Genomic DNA, 23,031 nt, shown 5'->3' with positions numbered 1-23,031 from the left:
CGTTACCTGCCATTACTGTATAAGAGAAAACATAGTGTACCTAGGGCTCAGTACTACCCATGGTTTCAGACATCCATAATTTCAGGCATTCACTGGAGGTCTTGGAGTGTGCTCCCTGTGGGTAAGGGGGGGACTACTGTATTCAGCCCCACTGGAGGCTTGACTCCCTGAAAAGTGAATGGAGAAGAACAAATTGATGTGAAAAATCTTTGTCTTCCAGCAAATAAACAGATAGGATCTGAGCCCTGGGGAGATCACTGAGGCTTCTCTTAACCCTTCAGTGGGTGGCATTTTCCATCTGCTCACAGGAATGTTGAGATTTTGGCTGTGGACCTTGTGTCTTGCTTAGCAAAGTTGTTTTGTGTAGATCGCACCTGACATTTAAAATTCTTCCAACAACCACAGGAGGTAAATGAAGAATTCACGCACAGTGCAAGGATAAAACTGCACAGGTTTCAGCTGCCTTGGACATCGTGTGCTTTTCAGATATTTGCTGAATGGAAGTTAAGTGCCCAATTTGTTCTGGTTGGAGCAAAACTTTGTGGACTGACAAGGAGGGGCATCCAAGATGTAGGAAGTTAAAAAAAATGTTGCCAAACAAGGTGTAGAGCACGATCCTATCTGTGTTTTGAAATCTATAAAATTATGTATCTATGCACCTATATCTAATGTGTCTATCTCTGAATGGAGAGAAAGAGCCTGACCATTACCACCCTCTACCCCTGGGAGTGAGAATGAAGTGTACAGGGAGCCAGTGCAAGGAAGAATGCTCACTTCTTACTTTATATATTTCTGTACTGTTAAAATTTTAACATGCTGTTTTGTAAAAAAAATTTAATAAAAGCTATCAACTGTAATCAGAACTACTCTCTGACAGTAGATGTTCTCAAGCCATCTCGCCAAGTGCCCAGAAAGAGTTAACACAGGAGAATTCCAGATGTTTGAAGTGAGGACAAATTCCTGCTTTGAGGGTGGGAGGTGGGCTTAGGGATGAGAGGCAATGAGGAGGGGAGAGGAGGAAAGAAGCTGAGGGGAGGGCTGGCTGCTGAGCTGTCATTCCAACCAATGGCATGAAAGTTTCAAGCCCAACGCCCATTTGTGGAGACTATTTCAGGAGTTAGGATTTGCATCTGAGTTCATTGCCGCTGTAACCTGTCAAAGAAGAGCTAAGGGAGCTTTCGGGGTTGGCTTCTTGGAGGCTGCTTTCTCCTTTACTTGGAAGGTAAAATTCTCAAGCCCAGGCTGATCAGGCGGTGGTGACTGATTGGGCTGTTAGTTTTTTTCTTTTTGGTGTATTGATTTCTTTTTCCAACTAGGGCTGTAAGATGCTTATGGGATAAGGTTTTACTTTTACTAACAATGATATTTACATGGAACTTCTAACAAGATGGAGTGGTTCTTCCTGGTCCTCTGCAGATGACAAGAAGCATTAGGTAGATTTTCTTGGATAGGCTCTCATGGAAAGGAGGGAGCACCTATGCTTTGATTGATTAACAATTTTCATGTTATTCCTTCTTGGTTTCACATAGAGCATGGTTAAGCTTTGACAGGAATTGCAGATGCGTGTAGCAAATCCTACTTAAGTAGAATGGGTTCTTGCTTTATTTTCCATCTCAGTAAAAACTCTTAAAACTCCCGTCATTCATAGTAAAGCTACTTTACAAGAGAAAGTAGAAAAAAAAATAAAGACAGAGTTTGGAAAGACACTTTTAGTGAAGTCACCCAGTGTTTACATCGAAATGTAGCTCCTCTCTCCCCCAGCGCTATGTTTTCAACATCACAGGGACCTTCTTTCCCCTCGCAGTCTTCGCTAGTGATGGACCCACACGTGATTCAGATGAGCAGCAAAGGCAACCTCCCCTCAATTCTGGACGTGCATGTCAACGTCGGTGGGAGAAGCTCTGTGCCGGGAAAAATGAAAGGCAGGAAGGCCAGGTGGTCTGTGAGGCCCTCAGACATGGTCAACAAAACTTTCAACCCCATCCGAGCCATTGTGGACAACATGAAGGTGAAACCAAATCCAAGCAAAACCATGATTTCCCTGTCCATTGGTGAGTTGGGGACACTACTAAGGGGCTGTCAGTGTCCTCCTCTACTCTCATGTTCACAGGCTGGCTGCAGAAGATGGCAGTTGGGGGTGAGTCTGAGTACTGAACATGGGAGAATAACCTCTTGGCTCCTTTTGTTTTTTCCTCCCATAAAAAGGGGACCCTACTGTGTTTGGAAACCTGCCTACAGACCCTGAAGTTACCCAGGCAATGAAAGATGCCCTGGACTCGGGCAAATATAATGGCTATGCCCCATCCGTCGGTAAGCTCCTCCTGAGACTCCATACCTGGTGACTGCCAAATCTTTAGTGCTCTAGACTAAATGTCTAGCAATCCTCTTCACTTTCCTGATGCATAATTCCTAAGGAGAGGCTAAGATTACATGGTCCTTTGGATTTGGGAAAGAGGTCTTGGGATGCTTAAATACAAGGCATCAAGGTCCAACTTCTTTCCGGGCTTTCTTTGGCATATGGGCACTTCCCCTCTAGGCTCCCAAACATACTTGTCAAGTAAAGCTCCTCTCCTGTCATTACTAGTTCTAATCTGAAGGGCCTTGAGTCTGGCAGGAGCTTCGTGTTTGCTGAGCCTCTAGGTCCTAAATGGATTTGCTTATTGCTCTGTGTAAATAGCTCCTTTGCTTCATTTCTGCTTCTCTATGTATTGAAGGCCTATTTTCATTATGGTCCTGAGCACATTGAAATGCAATTGTTACCGTTTAAGACTAACGGGGTTAAACAAACAAATAAACACCCAAGAACAACAAAAAATGGGCTGTCAAACTGAAGGATAGAAGGTTGTTTCTGATAGATTGAAATTACTCCTTTTTAGGTTTAATTCTCTCCATCTATTAAAAATTTCTACCCTGAATATTTTGGTAAAGTACATGATTCCTTGACTTCCAGTGTTGAACATTTTTTTTTTTTTTTTTTTTTTGAGACGGAGTCTCGCTCTGTCGCCCAGGCTGGAGTGCAGTGGCGCAATCTCGGCTCGCTGCAAGCTCCGCCTCCCGGGTTCACGCCATTCTCCTGCCTCAGCCTTTCCGAGTAGCTGGGACTACAGGCGCCCGCCACCACGCCCGGCTAATTTTTTTGTATTTTTAGTAGAGACGGGGTTTCACCGTGGTCTCGATCTCCTGATCTCGTGATCCGCCCGCCTCGGCCTCCCAAAGTGCTGGGATTACAAGCGTGAGCCACCGCGCCCAGCTTGAGACGAAATTTTTGCCCTTGTTGCCCAGGCAGAGTGCAGTGGCGTGATCTTGGCTCACCGCAACCTCCGCCTCCCGGGTTCAAGTGATTCTCCTGTCTCAGCCTCCTGAGTAGCTCGGATTACAGGCACGCGCCACCATGCCCAGCTAATTTTTGTATTTTTAGTAGAGATGAGGTTTCTCCATGTTGGTCAGACTGGTCTCAATCTCCCGACCTCAGGTGATCCACCCACCTAGGCCTTCCAAAGTGCTGAGATTACAGGCGTGAGCCACCGCGCCTGGCGATTACAACTTCTTAAAAAATATAGTCCCTAAAAAAGATTTAGGAATAATAGAAATCCTTGTATTACACAGAATAAAACATAATCACAGAAATCAAGATGGTGCAGAGTATTTGGGGAGCTCTTCCTTGTTATCATTTATACATTCGTGCTTATACTAAAATTGTAAAACAAAACGTGAAGTGAATCTCCTTTATCCACAGTGGCTGAGAGCTGAACTAAATAGAATGCCCTCTGAGCAGGGGCAGAGGCAGCCTGAAGCCCATGCTGGGCCTCCAGGGCATAGCTGTCAGTTGAGGGATGAAAACTTCATCTTCTGGCCAGGCACAGTGGCTCACCCCTGTAATCCCAGCACTTTCAAGAGGCTGAGGTGGGAGGACCCCCTGAGCCCAGGAGTTTGAAATCAGCCTGGGCAACAGAGGGAGATTCTGTCTCTACAAAAACAAAAAACACACACACACACACACAAAACAAAAAACAAAACAAGAAAATTCAAAAATTAGCTGAGTGTGGGGGAGCACGACTATAGTCCCAGCTACTCAGGAGGCTGAGGAGGGAGGATCCCTTGAGCCCAGAATTTGAGGCCACGGTGAGCTATGGCTGTGTCACTGTACTCCAAGCCCGGGTGACAGAGTGAGACACAGTCTTTAAAAACCAAAAAAGCTCCACTTTCCACTCTTTTCTTTCAGGCTTCCTATCCAGTCGGGAGGAGATTGCTTCTTATTACCACTGTCCCGAGGCACCCCTAGAAGCTAAGGTGAGCCTTATACAAGACACCAGCTTGGAAGCAATTTAGGGCAAACTATCCCCTTTTCCTTGTTTCTGTTCCACAAGAAGTACGGGTGTCAGAGGGGGAAAAGCTGAGAACAATTTCCCTTTAGCAATTAGAAGACTTCTCATATAGTTGGGGTCACTAATCAGTGATTATAGTTAATGTCATTACAGTGTGATAATGACCATCCCATACAACTTAATGTGGTGTCTGTCTCAAGGAGGCCGAAAGGATCCAGACAGCACCTATATTTGATTGTCTGTAAAAGATCATTTGAGAAAAACTCATAAACACTAAAAAATTATTTTAAAAAAATTTACCAATAGGATCTTTCTTTTTTAAAAAAAATTGTAGCTTTTCTCATTTACTGTAAGGTCATTTAGAGAGAAAGACAGAAGTACCAGGACATATTGAATTGATGGCAGTGCCAAGTTTAAATGATGTCCTTCCCTCTATAGTCTACTGTGTGGGGTCAGCATTTTCTAACATAATGTGTGTCTGTCACCTGTATGTCAAAGAAGAGCCAGGCTTCAAATCTCTGGCCAAAAGTAAATAAATAACCAAGCGAAAAAGGTCCAAGGCCAGCATGCTCTCTCATGGAAGTCTGCTGGGTCACAGCCAACCTGTCCTTTTCAAAGTGATTTAAGTGGCCAACATTTCAACAATAGTTATCAACATATATAAATTTCTTTTGGTTTTGGCTTAGTACATTTCCTACTACTTACAACTTGTTAAAGGAAGTTCACAATTGCTCCCAACTCACCCACCTGACAACTTCTTTTCTCCTGTTGCTGTTGGAACCCCTAATGAAATTAACCTTTTACTTCCTTCACAGGATGTCATTCTGACAAGTGGCTGCAGTCAAGCTATTGAACTTTGTTTAGCTGTGTTGGCCAACCCAGGGCAAAACATCCTGGTTCCAAGACCTGGTTTCTCTCTCTACAAGACTCTGGCTGAATCTATGGGAATTGAGGTCAAACTCTACAATTTGTTGGTAAATGACTTTTTAATCTTAGACTCAAATGCTCAGTTACTAACCTGTAAAAAATATATGACCATTACTTCAGCAGAGGAAGGTCTCAAAGTGGTGGTTGAAGCCAGAGACAGACTTTATTGCTTACATTGGACCCTTGAGATAAGTGAGGATTCCCCCTAAATGTTTCAGAATCATCTTAGTCTCATCCTTTCTTTCTCTCCAGCCAGAGAAGTCTTGGGAAATTGACCTGAAACAACTGGAATCTCTGATTGATGAAAAGACAGCTTGTCTCATTGTCAATAATCCATCAAACCCCTGTGGGTCAGTGTTCAGCAAACGTCATCTTCAGAAGATTCTGGCAGGTACGTCCAGCAGACTTCACAGAGGACGAGGTGGGGACAGAATCCTTCAGCTGTTGTGTGAAATGACAAAAACCAGTCATTCCCTAAGTTCCAAGCCTGGGGTGGAGGTGGGGAGCTCCACTGATGTCTCTCATCAATACTGTGCCATAGGAGTGGTAGGCCTTGCCTAAAAGAAGAAAAAGAAGAAATACTTGTCTCTTCATTACTCCCAGGAGAAAAAGAAATAATACTTGCCTCTTCACTCCCATCATGTTGAAGATAGGGTCTGAAATATCTAGTTACTTAAATGGTGAATTCAGGCTCTGCACTCTGGAAGAGTATATTAAGAATTTACAGTTCTTAAATAGGAAGACAAAACACACAAACATGAAATGCAAATCACACTTTGCTTGTGCTTTTTGTCTTCCTCTTTAAGAATTGTAACTTCTTAGTATTATGGGATAGGGAAATTACATGATATTATGTGACTATTACATGATAAAGCAATTCACATTAAAACCGATTTCAGCGTGTTTTATTTTCAGTGGCTGCACGGCAGTGTGTCCCCATCTTAGCTGATGAGATCTATGGAGACATGGTGAGTTTGATCAGGATATATCACTACAGTAATCTCAAATTAGTTCATGGGAACTTTAGAAGTGGAATAATCGGAAACAACTCCTAATCGTTTCATTACAGCAAATCAGCATCCCTGCACTTTTTACAGATATACAGACCCACAACTCCTTAGCCAGTTTTCCGAAACCCAAAGAACTTTGGAAATCCAAAGATTCTTGGAATTCATTTGGTTACAAAACCTGATTTGACCTGATATTTGTAGATTTTTATTTTTCCCACTTATGGATCTATATATTTGTTAAGAGTGTGGGGAAAATGGCAGAAATGTTAATATTCTTGATTAGGGGTACTATCCTAGACAGCTCTGGGAGTGTTACATAACGTATGGTAAATGTGCTACATGGCCTTTCTAAAGCCCAAACCATTCTGCATTATGAAACATACCTGGCCCCAGGAATTTCAGATAAGGGGTTGTGGACTCATATTTTAAATCTGTAACTCCTATAGACAGTAATTTCATAGAGCCAGCTTCATGGAGTTGTAAATATTACTGGGCTAAGGTCAGTTTCCTCATTTTAGGCTTCCTTTAATCCAGTCCAGACACCAAATTAAATGGCTTTGTGTAGTCCCTTTCGAAGCCTCTTGCAATCCCAGTCATGCTTCAGGGTAGGGATGATCCCATTAATCCAAGGACCTGTCCCTAGTGATAGAAGGAAATGGGTGGGAGCCACGGGATCTGGCATTGCAGTGAGAAGTAGACAAGAAAACAACCATAACAAGTGCCTCTTCTCAGGTGTTTTCAGATTGCAAATATGAACCACTGGCCACCCTCAGCACTGATGTTCCTATCCTGTCCTGTGGAGGGCTGGCCAAGCGCTGGCTGGTTCCTGGCTGGAGGTTGGGCTGGATCCTCATTCATGACCGAAGAGACATTTTTGGCAATGAGGTGATAACAATATGGTGAAAGAGTATGTGTAATTTAGGGTATATATTTACTTCGTGAGCACAGTGGGGACAAGGGAGGCTTTTTTTTTCTTTCTCCTTGTCAGTCACACAGCAGGTGTGTGGCAGAGCTGAGCTACGAACCCAGAGGGTCTGATCTAAGAATGCCACTAGACACCATCACTTCCCAAGATTAAAAATCTGATAGAAACGTCAGAACAAGAAACCCTAAGACAGGGATGCTTAAGAAAAGCTAAACAACATGTTTCTTGTGGGTGTCTTTTAGATCCGAGATGGGCTGGTGAAGCTGAGTCAGCGCATCTTGGGACCCTGTACTATTGTCCAGGGAGCTCTGAAAAGCATCCTATGTCGTACCCCAGGAGAGTTTTACCACAACACTCTGAGCTTCCTCAAGGTAAGGGCAGCTCCTGCCCTCCACTTTGGGAGTTTGGGAGTCAGAGAATGCTGCCTGTGGAATTAGGAATAATTGGTTCTCCTTTCTGGAGCCACGTTCCAATATTAGGAGACGGCATCAGTGTAAGCATCCACACACACGTTTCTCACTTCCGGCCATTCTCTCTGCCCCGGTGAAAAGCTTCAAGTAATAGAGCTTTTTCTTTTTCACTCCTTATGCCAGAACATCACACCTACGTTCCCACTCTTCCATAAGGGGTCTATTTTTAATGGCTTGGCTTTTCTTTTACTTAAAATTTGATCCTTGATTTCTCCTTGCCTCCTCTTGTAGTCCAGTGCTGATCTCTGTTATGGGGCGTTGGCTGCCATCCCTGGACTCCAGCCAGTCCGCCCTTCTGGGGCCATGTACCTCATGGTGAGTATGTGGGTGGCAGGCACTAGGTCAATGCATGTTGTAAGGCAAAGGGCAGTCATTCAGCAGAATTGCCACAGGCAGTCACGCAGGGTACAAAGACAACCAGCTAGCCTCCTGAGCCAAGCACTTTAGGAGTTGTCTTATTCTGAATTGTCCCGCTGAGGTAATTTAGCCTCCATCAGTTCTCATAAAACTCTTTAAATGACTTAATTAGGCAGGGCATGGTGGCTGACGCCTGCAATGCCAGCACTTTGGGAGGCCAAGGTGGACGGATCACTTGAGCGCAGGAGTTAGAGACCAGCCTGGGCAACATGGTGAAACCCTATTGTCTCTACAAGAAATAAAAAAAATTAGCTGGGCGCGGGGGCACACTCCTGTAGTCCCGGCTCCCTGGGAGGCTGAGATGGAAGAATGACTTGAGCCTGGGAGGTCAAGGCTGTAGAGAGCCATGATCGTGCCACTGCACTCCCGTCTGGGAGACAGAGACACCATCTGAAAAGAAAAAAAAAAAAAGATTTAATTCTTCAGTACAGAGAATCATTTTACATACGTAGATACAGGGAAGATTTAAGACACAAATAAGAGGCTTTTCATACCATTGTAATTCTCAACTGGGAGTGATACTGGTTCCCTAAAGGTATCTGGGAATGTATGGGAATTTTGTTTGTTTGTTTTCAGAATGACTAGGGGCTGCCATTTTGTGGGTCAGGGATGTTAAATATCCTGGAAGGGGTGGGCTAGTCTCATGCCATAAAGAGTTGCCTGGTCCTAATGCCAATAGTGTCTCTTTTGAGACATACTGGCATTCTATTTCCAGCTTTTATTTATCAGCGTCAGGGAAGGAATTCTTTAATAAATTATTAATAAAAATATATCCTCTCTTCCCTGAGAAAAATTCCATAAATATTAGCCCTCTTATTTATCAGTGATCAGTAGTACAGTTCCAAGGTATCTTTTAAAGTAGCCCCTACCTTAATTTCTGGCATAGGAAATTGGCCTGTTCTCCCTCCTTCTGATAAGTTGGCCTCTCCCTCCTGTTGGTATAGGTTGGAATTGAGATGGAACATTTCCCAGAATTTGAGAACGATGTGGAGTTCACGGAGCGGTTAGTTGCTGAGCAATCTGTCCACTGCCTCCCAGCAACGGTGGGTGCCTGTGTCTCTCAGGACATTCTCAACAGTTTCTAGAGCCCCAGAAGCAAGCTCTGAGCTGGTTTTTAGCCTGATCTTTTCTCCTTCAACAAAATGTCTTCTCATTTGATAAGATTCAAACTGATGTGTCTCATGGATCCTATTTAAAATTTGCTTCACCCCCCCCATAATCCCATCCATACTGGGAAGAAAAGTTGTAAACAAACGTTCTAGGTGAGAGGAAATTGAGCCTGTCCTACAAGACCTTTTAAGATGAATGAACTCAGTTGCTGACTTAGCATCCCAGTCATGGGAACTGAATGAACTGATGGCCCTGATGAAATGGTACCACTTCTTGTGGATCAGGGTCCTGACCATTTTAGGGTGGTCCAGTACCAGACTCAATTGCTCTGAAAGTAACAGGCTCTTCTTTTTGCAGTGCTTTGAGTACCCGAATTTCATCCGAGTGGTCATCACAGTCCCCGAGGTGATGATGCTGGAGGCGTGCAGCCGGATCCAGGAGTTCTGTGAGCAGCACTACCATTGTGCTGAAGGCAGCCAGGAGGAGTGTGATAAATAGGCCTGCATCCATTCTCCTGAGGATGTGTCCCATCTGGGGAGGGCTGGACTAGGCCTTGCAGCTCCTCAGGGACTCAGGTGGCCCTACTGGGAGAGGGGCCTCAAATGAACCATGTCAAGAGTTCAAGATTGTTCCTGCTTTTCCCCAAGTACAACCACACCCACATTCAGATCCTCCTCATTCACATCGCAGATTCTCCCTTGCTCTGCGCTGCTAGAGTGACTCACTAATTCATTAATCTGCCTCCCTCTCGTAAGATTTCCTCCCTTTTTTCTTGAAAGTACCAGGTGAACAAAGTTTACCAGAAAGCAGTTGAGACAAGAAGATAAGAGCTCAGGATGAGAGAAAAGAAAAAGATTGAGAGAATTTGTGCCCCCAACCATTTCCTCAGACTCTAAGAAAGAACACGCTCTCTCCAGGCAGGTCTGAAGCTCAACTCTCTTATTGCCTCACTTCAGGTATACCTCACTTTATGCAATAGAATTATAACTGGAAAGAAGTTGGGGACACATGTATTTGGTAATTACATTTTAAACACGTTAGGAAAAGTTGCTATTTGAACTTTTTATTGATTTTTGGGGGGAGTAAAGAATTATTTTGTGATGCAAATAAATATCCTTTAATTGATCGACTTCCTAAATTTAGATTTGTGTGCATCAGGCTTTCTTTTTTTTGTTTTTCCTTTTTTTTTTTTTTTTTAGAGAAGTTCAATATAAGCTTTGCTTTTCTTTCTTTGTTTCTTTCTTTATTTTGAGATGGAGTCTTGCTCTGTTGCCCAGGCTGGAGTGCAGTGGTGCCATCTTGGCTCACTGCAACCTCCGCCTCCTGGGTTCAAGCGATTCTCCTGCCTCAACCTCCCGAGTAGTTGGGACTACAGGCATGTGCCACCGTGCCTGGCTAATTTTTGTATTCTTAGTAGAGACAGGGTTTCACCATGTTAGCCAGGCTGGTCTCAAACTCCTGACCTCAGGCAATCTGTCCACCTGGGTCTCCCAAAGTGCTGGGATTACAGGCGTGAGCCACCAAGCCCAGCGGCATCAGGCTTTCTTAAAGTGAGAGCATGCCTGTACTAGAGCAAGCAGGAATCAGAGACCTTCCAGAAATACTACTGTGTAAGGGCCAGAAATAGCTTCACTTGTCATTATTATATAATCATTATTACTTTTGCTGTAATGTTAATATTGATTTATTAATATATATTATCTTTTCATACATTTTCTAAGAAACATTTATATTGACAAGATCTTTTATTTTGCCAAGGGCATAAATTATTGTTTTTCTTCTTTTTTTTTTAAATAAATTTTACCAAGTATGGCTCTTCTGTGATGTGTTTTTTTCTCCGTTTGGGAATTTCTAATCCCAGGCACTGCTCAGTCTCATTGTTTCATTACCTATGAGGTTTCATTTACTTCTTTGTAAATGTACTGACTTTTAGAGTTACTTAAGAACTACGATTCCTAAAACATTTTATTTGGGAGCTCAACTTCTGGCTTCCTACTTACAAACAAGGCAAACCAAGAGGCAGTAAGTTATAACCTCTGGCCTTTGTCTTTACATTTTCAACTTTTCGGATCCCTAACCTCTGGTCCCAAGTTACTACCCTTGCCTAGATCCACTAACCACTCACTAGGTCACAAAGTTGATGGTTCTGGCTTGACCCAGCAAATGAGAAGTGTCCTAGATGTTTTTTTTTTTTTTGCAAATCTTCGTAGGCACAGTTGCCTGTTTAATTTTTTCTTCAGCCCTTCCCTTAGAGGAGGGAGCCTTAAGTTACCTTTCAAGGTTGGGGGTTAGGAATCTATCATAACGAGTCTACAGATTTCTCACCAAGGGAAATTTTCCTTATCTAAAAGAGGAACTTCAGGTCTCAACCCTGCCAGTCACACCCAATTAATGTCCTTCACAAAAATAAACAGCATATGTTCCCTTTCAATTTAAGCTTGAGTTCAGTGAGCTCACAGCAAAATTTACCTTTTAATTTTCTTCAACAAATCCAAGATGAATATACAAAGGATGAGATTAGATAAAGATTTCAGTTTCCCGTATGCCACCACCGCCGCCAATTTTCCAAAAAAGCCTGGCTCCTCTTTTCCTGTTCCTTCATCCAAGCCCCCAAAGATCTCTAACCAGAAATAAACAGGAAGACTCCGTGATTTACAAAAGACGTTTTAGTTTCACACGTACAGAAAATTCTACCCAGCATTACAAAATTCTTAGACTTCTTAAATTCCTGATTTTCCTTGGTATTTACATTTTGATAAGGGAGCCAATGGATCTTCAAACATTTGAACACTGCACACTGGACAATTTCAAACGATACAAACAAATGCAACTATCCTTCTTTCTCATTCCTGTCCTTCAGCCACCCAGTTAGTTTCTTCTCCCCTGAGGGAATCAGTTATCAGTTGCTGGTCATACTTCCAGATTATCCTGTGCCTATGTAAGTGTGTGTGTGTGTGTGTGCACTTTTCCTTTTTTCAAATAAAGTATTACCCAACTTTGTAATTCTGCGCGCTATGGAGGTCAAAGGAGGGATGGCATTGCTGGGGTGTCCCCCACGTCGAGTGTCTCTAGATAAAAAAGGAACTACCAGGCGGCGGCTGCTTTCCACACAAGCTTAAAATTCCCAAGAGTCAACTGCCAGTTGCTTTGGGTGGTGGCGTCAGAGTGTCTTCAGATAACACAAGGAATGCGTGTAAAGATCGGAGACGGCCAGGCGCGGTGGCTCACGCCTGTAATCCCAACACTTTGGGAGGCCGAGGCGGGCGGATCACGAGGTCAGGAGTTTGAGACCAGCCTGACCAACTTGGTGAAACCTCGACTGTACTAAAAATACAAAAATTAGCCGAGCATGGCGGCGCGCGCCTGAAATCCTAGCTACTTAGAAGGCCGAGGCAGGAGAATCGCTTGAACACGGGACGCAGAGCTTGCAGTGAGCCAAGATCGCCCCACTGCACTCCAGCCTGGGTGATAGAACGAGACTCCACCTCAAAAAAAAAAAAAAAGGATCGGAGACAAGGGCTCTCAGCTGCGAATTCACCTTTTCTTTGTGTCCGAGCCCCGCCTACCGGGTAACTGGAGAGTATCAAGACCGGGGTGTTACCAAGCGCCTCACAGCAGCAGCCCCCGGCCGACATCAGCATCCCGACCCTGGGCAACCCGCGGCTGCGCAGGCGCGGATGCATGTTTGGGGGCTGCGCTAGTCAGTGCGCATGCGCCGTCGCTAGGCAACAGGGCCTAGCTCCGGGCGCCGGCGTAGAATCTGAGCTGCAGGTGAGGGTTAGTTCCTTTATTCGGACCCTGCATTCTCTTAGGATGTTACATTTTGTTTCCTTTTTCAGCCTGCCTACCTTGGTCACACCCTGCTTCGAGTTTCTCTTCCTCCTTTGCTCCCGGTTTGGGCTCTGACTGGTGGAATTGTTCCAGGAAGTTGACAAAACATCCTAGGCTTTGTAATCACCTGTTAACTTTCTCAGCTGTAGATCAGAACCAGCAACTTCCAGGAGTTGTGACGCAGAGCAGAAAATCCCATTAGCTGGTGTTAGTTTCCAGTGGTATAGGCCCCTGGAACTTTTCTCCAAAGAATCGTGGCCCTCACCGTCCGCAGTGCCTGACATTAGGATCTCTACTGAGCCAGAAAAATAAATCCACCCCCGTGCTCTTGTCAAAGACAAAGCAGGACAGTAAAGCGGTTGAGACAGGTTTTAACCAGTAATATACTAATGGAGTGAGGAGGAGTCCAGCACGCACTGAACTCAACTTTGATTTGTACAAATGTTACTCAGACTTTAAAGGAAAAATGGGGGAATAGGGAAGGGGAGAGGAATGAGGGGGCGCTCAGAAGAGTGAGGGACGTGAAAGATTACAAAAAGTGCAAAGTAGGGGTTAGTCCGCGTGAAACCCATCTGGGTTTGTTAAATGGTGTTTCTGGAAGTTAGGCTTTTATCCTCCCACAGAGGCTGGGAGACAGGGACCATATCTTAAGGTGTTGGCTGGAACAGTAAATTCCTTTGGCAGCCTGAGTTTTTTCAGGCAGGCCCTTTAAAGTGGGGCTGGAGTCATCCTAGAGATGCTACCTTGAACTGTTAGAGACTGTGTTAGGGTTTTGTTCAAGTCTGTTGAGGCCTAGTCCACAAATGGCTCAGAGGAGCCTGGCTAGAGTTTGGTCAAGGAGAGAATTTTTGTTACTCCGCATATTCTGCACATTACTCTGCATGAGGTGTTGTATTTTACGTACCCTAAAGTTTGAATTATTGCATATATGTTGGAAAAGAACTGAATTCTCAGTACATATTATTTATATCCTTATTTATTTTAAACAATTTAGGTTTATTTACAAACAAGTTTCATATAATGTTATGGAACCTGCAAATACAGATGCTCTCTATAGGCCAACTTGTTTCACAGCACCTTCCAAAGAGGCAGTCAGTCATTTGCTAACGTTAAGGTTGAAGCTATTTAGGAGGTGATGCCCAATTCCTCAAAGAAAACAATAAGCAGAAGAACTAGCACATGTATGTCTTAATTTTTGTGTGTTTCAAATGTAGAAAAGAATTCTTGGTCTTTAACTCATTTGATAGCCTAAATTTAATGTATTTTTACATTATACCATATTTAAAAAGTAAAGCTGTGGGAGTGTTCCCTTTGGCAGTGCATATGCTAAAATTGGAACAATACAGAGAAGATTAGTATGGTACTAGCAAACCAAATTCAACAGTATGTTACAAGGATTATACACCATGACCAAGTGGGATTTATTACTGAGATGCAACATATAAAAATCCATCAATATAATATGTCACATTAACAGAATGAAGGACAAAAACCACATGATCATCTCAACTGATGTAGAAAAGTTAGCTGGCAAGATTTGACACCTTTTCACGATAGAAACACTCAACAAACTAGAAACAGAAGGAACCTACCTCAAGATAATAATAAGGACCATTTATGAAAAGCTTATGTCGGCCGGGCAAGGCGGCTCACGCCTGTAATCCCAACAATTTGGGAGGCCAAGGTGGGTGGATCACCTGAGGTCAGGAGTTCGAGACCAGCCTGGCCAACATGGCGAAACCCCATCTCTACTAAAAATATAAAAATTAGCCGGGCATGGTAGCACATGCCTGTAGTCCCAGCTACTCAGGAGGCTGAGGCAGGAGAATTGCTTGAACCTGGGAGGCAGAGGCTGTAGTGAGCCGAGATCGCACCACTGCACTCCAGCCTGGGCGACAGAGCAAGACTCCGTCTCAAAATAAATAAAGAAACAAAGAAAGAAAAGAAAAGCTTGTATTGAACTTCATACTCAATGGTGAAAGACTAAAATCTCTTTTTCTAAGATCAGGAAAAAAGCATGGATGCCCACTTTCACCACTTTGATTCAACATAGTATTGGAAGTAGTGGCCGGAGCAATAAGACAAGAAAAAGAAATAAAAGGCATTCTGTTGCAGGAAGTCAGGGACCCCGAATGGAGGGACCAGCTGGAGCTGAGGCAGAAGAACATAAATTATGAGGATTTCGTGGACATTTATCAATTCCCAAAATTAATACTTTTATAATTTCTTATGCCTGTCTTTACTGCAATCTTTGAACATAAATTGTGAAGATTTCATGGACATTTATCACTTCCCTAATAATACTCTTATAATTTCTTATGTCTGTCTTTACTTTAATCTCTTAATCCCATTATCTTTGTAAGCTGAGAATGTATGTCACCTCAGGACCACTTTTGTACAAATTGATTGTAGAACATGTGTGTTTAAACAATATGAAATCTGATTGTAAAATAGGTGTGTTTGAACAATATGAAATCAGTGCACCCTGCAAAAGAACAGAATAACAGCGATTTTTTGGGAACAAGGGAAGATAACCATAGGGTCTGACTGCCTGTGGGGTCAGGCAGAATACAGCCATATTTTTCTTCTCACAGAAAGCCTATAGACGGATGTGCGAGTGGGAGAAATACTGCTGAATTCTTTTCCCAGCAAGGAGTAACCCTGGGAAAGGAATTCATTCCTGGGGGTAAGTCTATAGACAGCTGCTCTGAGAGTGTCTGTCTTATGTAGTTGAGATAAGGACTGAAATATGCCCTGGTCTCCTGCAGTACCCTCAGGCTTACTAGGATTGGGAAATTCCAGCCTGGTAAATTCTAGTCAGACTGGTTCTCTGCTCTTGAACCCTGTTTCCTGTTAAGATGTTTATCAAGACAATGTGTGCACAGTGGGACATAGACCCTCATCAGTAATTCTAATTTTGTCTTGCCTTGTGATCTTTATTGTCCTTTGAAGCATGTGATCCTTGTGACCTACTCCCTGTTCATACACTCCCTCCCCTTTTAAAATCCCTAATAAAAACTTGCTGGTTTTGGCTGGGCGCGGTGGCTCACGCTTGTAATCCCAGCACTTTGGGAGGCCGAGGCGGGCGGATCACGAGGTCAGGAGATCGAGACCACGGTGAAACCCCATCTCTACTAAAAATACAAAAAAATTAGCCGGGCGTGGTGGCGGGCGCCTGTAGTCCCACCTACTCGGAGAGGCTGAGGCAGGAGAATGGCGTGAACCCGGGAGGCGGAGCTTGCAGTGAGCCGAGATCGCGCCACTGCACTCCAGCCTGGGTGACAGAGCAAGACTCCGTCTCAAAAAAAAAAAAAAAAAAAAAAAAAACAAAAAAAAAAACTTGCTGGTTTTGCGGCTCAGGGTCATCATCATGGTCCTACCAATATGTGATGTCACCCCCGGAGGCCCAGCTGTAAAATTCCTCTCTTTGTACTCTTTCTCTTTATTTCTCAGACTGGCTGACACTTAGGGAAAATAGAAAGAACCATGTTCAAATATTGGGGGCTGGTTCCCGCAATAGCATTCAAATTGCAAAGGAAGAAGTAAAATTACCTTTGTTCACAGATGACATGATCTTATATGTAGAAAACGTTAAAAGATTCCACAAAAACTCTGTTAGAACTAATAACCAAATTCAGCAAAGTTGTAGGATACAAAATTGATATGCAAAAGTCAGTTGCTTTTCTATACACTAACAATGAACAATCCAAAAATAAAATTAGGAAAACAATTCCACTTACAATACCGTCGAAAAGAGTAAAATACTTAGGAATAAACCTAAGCAAGGAGGTAAATTATTTGTACAATCAGCTGGGCCTGGTGGCTCACATCTGTAATCCCAGCACTTTGGGAGGACAAGGTGGGTGGATCACGAGGTCAGGCATTCAAGGCCAGCCTGATGAACATGGTGAATACCCATCTCTACTAAAAATACAAAAATTAGCTGGGCATGGTGGTGCACACCTGTAATCCTAGCTACTCAAGAGGCTGAGGCAGGAGAATTGCTTGAACCCACGAGGTGCAGGCTGCAGTGAGCTGCAATCATGCCACTGCACTCCAGCCTGGGTGACAGAGTGAGACTCTGTCTCAGGAAAAAAAAAAAAAAAAAGATTTGTACAACCAAAACTACAAAACGTTGCTGAAAGAAACTAAAGGAGACACAAATAAATGAGAAGACATCCCATGCTCATGGATTGCAGTACTTAATGCTGTGAAGATATTCATGCTACCCCAAGTGATCAATAGATTTCAACACAATCCATAGCAGAATCCCAATAGCATTTTTTTTTCAAAATAGAAAAAAATCACCCTAAAATTCACACAAAATCTCAAGGGACCCTGAATAACCAAATAAATTTTTGAAAAGGAAGAATAAAGTCGAAGGAGTCACACTTTCTGATTTCAAAAGATACTATGAAACCACAGTAATCAGAACAGTGTGGTACTGGCATAAAAACAGATAAATGGGCCAATGAAATAGAATAGCCAAGAAATAAACCCTTGTATATATGGTCAAATGATCTTTGACAAGGGTGCCAAGACGACTGAATGGGGAAAGAAAAGTGTCTTCAACAAATGGTTTTGGGAAAACTAGATATCCACATGCAAAAGAAGCTGGGCCCTTATATTACACCATATATAAAAATTAACTCAAAATAGACTAAAGACCTAAATGTAATACCCCAAACTATAAAACTCCTAGAAGAAAACATGGGAGGAAAGCTTCATGATATTGGATTTGGCAATGATTTCTTGGATATGACACCAAAAGCGTAGGCAACAAAAGCAAAAATGGAACTTAAAAACTTTTGTGCATCAAAGAACATAATCAAAATGAAAAGGCATTTTCTTCTGCCTGTGGAATGGGAGAAAGTATTAAAAATTATATATCTGATGAGGCATTAACATTTAGAATATATAAAGCACTCCTGCAACTCAACAACAAAAAAGTCAAATGACCCAATTTAAAAAGGCACTTGAATAGGCATTTCTCCAAAGATACACAGATGGCCAACAAGCATATGAAAATATGCACAACATCACTAACCATTAGAGAAATTCAAACCAAAACCACATTGAGATATCACCTCAGGATAATAGGATGGCCATTATTTTTTTAAAAAACACCAAAACCCAGAAAATAGCAACTGTTGATGAGGATGTGGAGAAACTGGATCCTTTTGCATTGGTGGTGGGATTGCAAAATGGTGCAGCCACTATAGAAAATAGTATGGCAGGCCAGGCGCAGTGGCTCATGCCTGTAACCCCAGCACTTTGGGAGGCCAAGGTGGGCAGATCACCTGAGCGGGAGTTCGAGACCAGCCTGACCAACATGGAGAAACCCTGTCTCTACTATAAAAAATACAAAATTAGTTGGGTGTGGTGGCATATGCTTGTAATCCCAGCTACTTGGGAGGCTGAGGCAGGATAATCACTTGAACCTGGGAGGCAGAGGTTGTGGTGAGCTGAGCTCGCAGCATTGCACTCCAGTCTGGGCAACAAGAGTGAAACTTGGTCAAAAAAAAAAAAAAAAAAAAAGGAGAGAAAATAGTATGGCAGTTCCTCAAAAACTGCCAAACTGTTATATGATTCAGCAATACCACTTCTGGTTATATATCCAAGAGAATTGAAAGCAGAGCCTCAAAGAGATATTTAAGAGATATTTGTGCTCTCAAGTTCATAGCAGCACTATTCACGATATCCAAGAAATGGAAGTAACCAAAGTGTCTACTGAGGGATGAATGGATAAACAAAATGTGGTGTATACATATAATAATATATTATTTAGACTTAAAAAGGAAGAAAATCTTGTCACATGCTACAACATGGATGAAGCTTGAGGACATAATGTTAAATGAAACAAGCCAGTCACAAAAAGACAGATACTGTATGATTCCGTTTATATGAGTTATCCAAAGTAGTCAAATTCATAGAAACAGAAAATAGAATGACAGAAACTAGGGTCTGTGGGAAGGAGAAAAAGGGAGTTGTTTAATAGGTAGGGAGTTTCAGATTTGCAAGGTGGAAAAGTTCTGGAGCTCTATTTCACAAAATGTGAATATGCTTTACTGAACAGTACACTTAATATGGTTCAAATGGTAAACTTTATATGTGTTTTTAAAAGTCACAATAAAAAAAACATAAACCCATGTAAGCTCCATGATGATAATAGTTTTTTGTCTGTTTTATTTTCTTCTATATGATCAGTGCTTAGAAAAGCATCTGGGACAGGGTAGCCTCTCTGTACATATTTGATAAATCAATGAATGAGAAAGTACAAAGACTAATGTGTTGTTATTACTTTTTATCCTCTTGTTAAGTGAACAACAGCAAGGGGAAGTTAAGTGTAACTGAAGATACTATTAGCATAGATGAAAGACACAGAGACAAAGGCATTTAGAAATATCACTTTCAAAGAGGTGCAAGGAAAGTTGATAAACACTTGAAAAGTTGTTCAACATCATTAGTCATTAGGGAAATGCAAATCAAAACCATGAGATACTTCTTCACACTTATAGATGACAATAATAGAAAAGTCAGACAATAATGAGTGTTGGGAAGAATGTGGAGAAATTGAAATCCTCATACACTACTGGTGGGAATGTGGAATAGTGTAACCACTTTGGAAAACAATTTGGCATTTCCTCAAAAGGTTAAAAAATATAGTTACCATATGACCCTCAATTCTACTTCTAGAGAGAAGAAAACAAGAGAAAAGAAAACATATGTTTTATAAAAACTTTTTCACAGCTGTGCATATTATTGTGTGTCTATAATACCAGCTATTCGGGTGGCGGAGGTAGGAGGATTGCTTGAGCCCAGGAGTTTGGGACTAGTCTGGACAACATAGGAAGACCCTGTCACAAGCATAAAAATCTTTAAAAAGCCAGATGCAGTAGCTCATGCCTGTAGTTCCTGCTACTTGGGAGACTGAAGTGCAAGGATCCCTTGAGCTCAGGATTTTGAGGCTGCAGTGAGCTATGTTAGCACCACTGTACTCCAGCCTGGGTGACAGAGCCAGACCCTATCTCTTAAAAAAAAAGTCCAAAAAACTTTCACGCAAATGTCCATAGCCACATTACCTGTGACAGCCAGAAAAAAAATGGAAACAACCCAAATGTTGGATAAATAAACTGTGATGTATCTATACAATGGAATATCATACAGGAGTGAAAAACAGTGAAGTACTGATTCTTGCTACTACAGTACATGGAATAATCTTGAAAATGTTAGTAATCAAAAATACTATGTATTGTGTGATTCTATTTATATAAATGTCCAGAATAGGCAAACTCATTGTATTGCTCCATTCTTGCACTGCTATAAAAAACTACCTGAGACTGGGTAATTTATAAGGAAAAGAGATTTAACAGTGCTCAGAGTTCTGTAGGCTGTACAAGCCTCTCCTTCTGAGGAGGCCTCAGGAAACTTACAATAATGGCAGAAGGTGAAGGGGAAGCAGGTACATATTCACATGGCCAGCAGGAGGCAGAGGAAGGCACTACACATTTTTAAACAAGCAGATCTTAGGAGAACTCTATCACAAGAATAGCAAGGGGGAAGTCCACTTTCAAGATTCAATCACCTCCCACCATGCCCCTCCTCCAACACTGGGAATTACAATTCGACATGAGATTTGGGTGGGGACACAGAGCCAAACCATATTATTCTGGCCCTGGACCCTCCCAAATCTCATGTATTTCTCACATTGCAAAATGCAATCACTCCTTCTCAACAGCGCCCCAAAGTCTTAAATCATTTCAGCATTAACTCAAAAGTCCTCAGTCCAAAATCTCATCTGAGACAAGGCAAGTCCCTTCCACCTATGAGCCTGTAAAATAAAAAACAAGTTAATTACTTCCAAGATACAATAAGGGTATAGGCATTGGGTAAATACTCCCTTTCCAAAAGGGAGAATGGCCAAAACAAAGGGGCTACCTGTGACTTGGAAGCCCCCTCCCTGCTTGAGTTGTCCCACCTTTCCAGACAGAACCAATGTTTATCTTACATATATTGATTGATGTCTCATGTCTCATGTCTCCCTAAAATGTCTAAAACCAAGCTGTGCCCCAGCCACCTTGGGCACATGTTGTCAAGACCTCCTGAGGCTGTGTGATGGGTGTGTGCCCTCAACATTGGCAAAATAAACTTTCTAAATTTACTGAAACCTGTCTCAGATATTAGAGTTTCACAGTTCCTCATCTTCATCTGAGACCTCCTCAGCCTGGACTTCACTGTCCATATCACCATCAGCATTTTGGTCACAACCATTCAAGAAGTCTCTAGGAAGTTCCAAACTTTCTCACATCTTCCTGTCTTCTTCTGAGCCCTCCAAACTGTTCCAACCTCTGCCTGTTATCCAATTGCAAAGTTGCTTACACATTTTCAGGTATCTTTATAGTAATGCCCCACTTCTATAGTACCAATTTTCTGTATTAGTGCATTCTCACACTGCTATGAAGAACTACCTGAGACTGGTTAATTTATAAGGAAAAGAGGTTTAATTTTGCTCACAATTTTGCAGGCTGTATAGTTTTCTGCTTCTGGGGAGGCCTCAGGAAACTTACAACATGGCAGAAGGTGAAGGGGAAGCAGGCACATCTTTACATGGCCAGTGGGAGTAGGAGGAGGTTCTACACACTTTTAAACAAGCAGATCTTGGGAGAACTCTATCACAAGAACAACAAGGGGGAAGTCCACCCCCATGATTTAATCACCTCTCTCCAGGCCCGTCCTTCAACACTGGGAATTACAATTCGACATGAGATTTGGGGGGGCACAGAGCCAAATCATATTACTCACAGAGACAGAAAATAGATTAGTTACTTCTAGAGCTAGAGGTGAGGCCATATGTGGGAGATAGAGAGAGATGGCTAATGGGTACAGAGTTTCTTTTTGGAGTGATGGATATATTCTAAAATTGATAATGGTGATGGTTACACAACTCTAAAGAAAGTAAAAACCATTGAATTGTACAATTTAAGTGGGTTGAGTTGTGTGGTATGTAGATCATATCTCAGTAATACTGTTTATTTGTGTGTGTGGAAAAAAAGATATAAAGGAGTCAGACTTTAGGGAGATCAACTCAAATATCTATGTGGCATTTAAAGGATTTTTAGGTTTTTAAAGAAAAGAAAAAGCATGTAAGATTGCCAGTTTGTAGCTATCTGTTCATGGTGGAAAACAGTAACTTTTTCTCATGTTCATCCTAGTCACAAACATTGTGATGTTACTTCAGACATAATCATTCTAAAAGGCAGAGAGAACTTCATTTTTTTAAAGATAAGGAGTGCACACTTACAGGAATTAGTCTGGGGACTAGAACTAGATGGGGTGAACTCATCATTGTTGTTTCATGTAAGGGTACAAAGTGCTTATTTTTCCTGACGCTGGTATTTCATAATGGAAGCACGGCAAAGTGTCAGTTGGGCTTCCACACTGGGAGCAATAAGAAATTTCTAGAAAAACATCTGAGATATTTCTGTAAATAGCAGAATTAGCATGTGTGATAAACTAGTGGTTTTTACACTTTTTTGTTCATGTGTTTCCTAAAATAATTTAGAATTCTTGACTGTGAAAATTCAAACATATATAAAAGTAGAAGCAGTAGTATAATTAGCACCAATATACCCATCACTCAGATTTAATGACTCTCCAGATATTGCCATTTTTGTTCCTTCCTTATTTTTCTTGTTTTCTTTGCCAAAAGATTGTAAAGCAAATCCTGGACGTCATGTTAGTTCTCCCCATACGCCTCAGTACACATCTCTAAACACATAATTTCTTAACCACAGTGCCACATCACATCAAATAGTAAGATATTTTTGGTTGCCTCCAAAATGTCTTCTTAGAGTTGGTTTATTTGGATCAGGATCCAAACAAAGTTTAAACATTGCTTTTTAGTTTTATGTCTTAAGCTTAAATATCTCTTACTCTAAAGAAGGCTCCTGTTTTTTTTTTTCGTACCATTGACTTGTTGCAGGAAGTCATTCTGGATATGTTTGTTTGCTTCCTTG

The 23,031-nt window shown here is 42.1% G+C and overlaps 2 protein-coding genes across 2 annotated transcripts; one reads left to right on the top strand and one right to left on the bottom strand.

Annotated features, from left to right (window-relative positions):
* The first annotated feature begins 1,106 nt into the window (after positions 1-1,106).
* TAT (tyrosine aminotransferase) lies at positions 1,107-12,187 on the top strand. The gene is made up of 12 exons (XM_003262969.4): positions 1,107-1,222; positions 1,805-2,051; positions 2,206-2,310; positions 4,223-4,290; positions 5,141-5,299; positions 5,505-5,643; positions 6,168-6,220; positions 6,995-7,147; positions 7,430-7,558; positions 7,889-7,972; positions 9,019-9,117; positions 9,542-12,187. Exons 2-12 carry the CDS (start codon positions 1,817-1,819, stop codon positions 9,680-9,682), a joined length of 1,365 nt encoding a protein of 454 aa, XP_003263017.1. The 5' UTR covers positions 1,107-1,222; positions 1,805-1,816; the 3' UTR covers positions 9,683-12,187.
* Positions 5,391-12,827, bottom strand: LOC105739302. The gene is made up of 3 exons (XM_012504652.1): positions 12,723-12,827; positions 11,654-11,804; positions 5,391-5,809 (listed from the first exon to the last, which is right to left on the bottom strand). Exons 1-3 carry the CDS (start codon positions 12,823-12,825, stop codon positions 5,611-5,613), a joined length of 453 nt encoding a protein of 150 aa, XP_012360106.1. The 5' UTR covers positions 12,826-12,827; the 3' UTR covers positions 5,391-5,610.
* Between the last annotated feature and the right edge of the window lie 10,204 nt (positions 12,828-23,031).

Source organism: Nomascus leucogenys, chromosome 2 (assembly GCF_006542625.1).
Source record: "Nomascus leucogenys isolate Asia chromosome 2, Asia_NLE_v1, whole genome shotgun sequence".
Taxonomy (NCBI): Eukaryota; Metazoa; Chordata; class Mammalia; order Primates; family Hylobatidae; genus Nomascus; species Nomascus leucogenys.
Note: the sequence above shows the minus strand (reverse complement) of the source record. Positions and strands in the feature narration are given on the sequence as shown.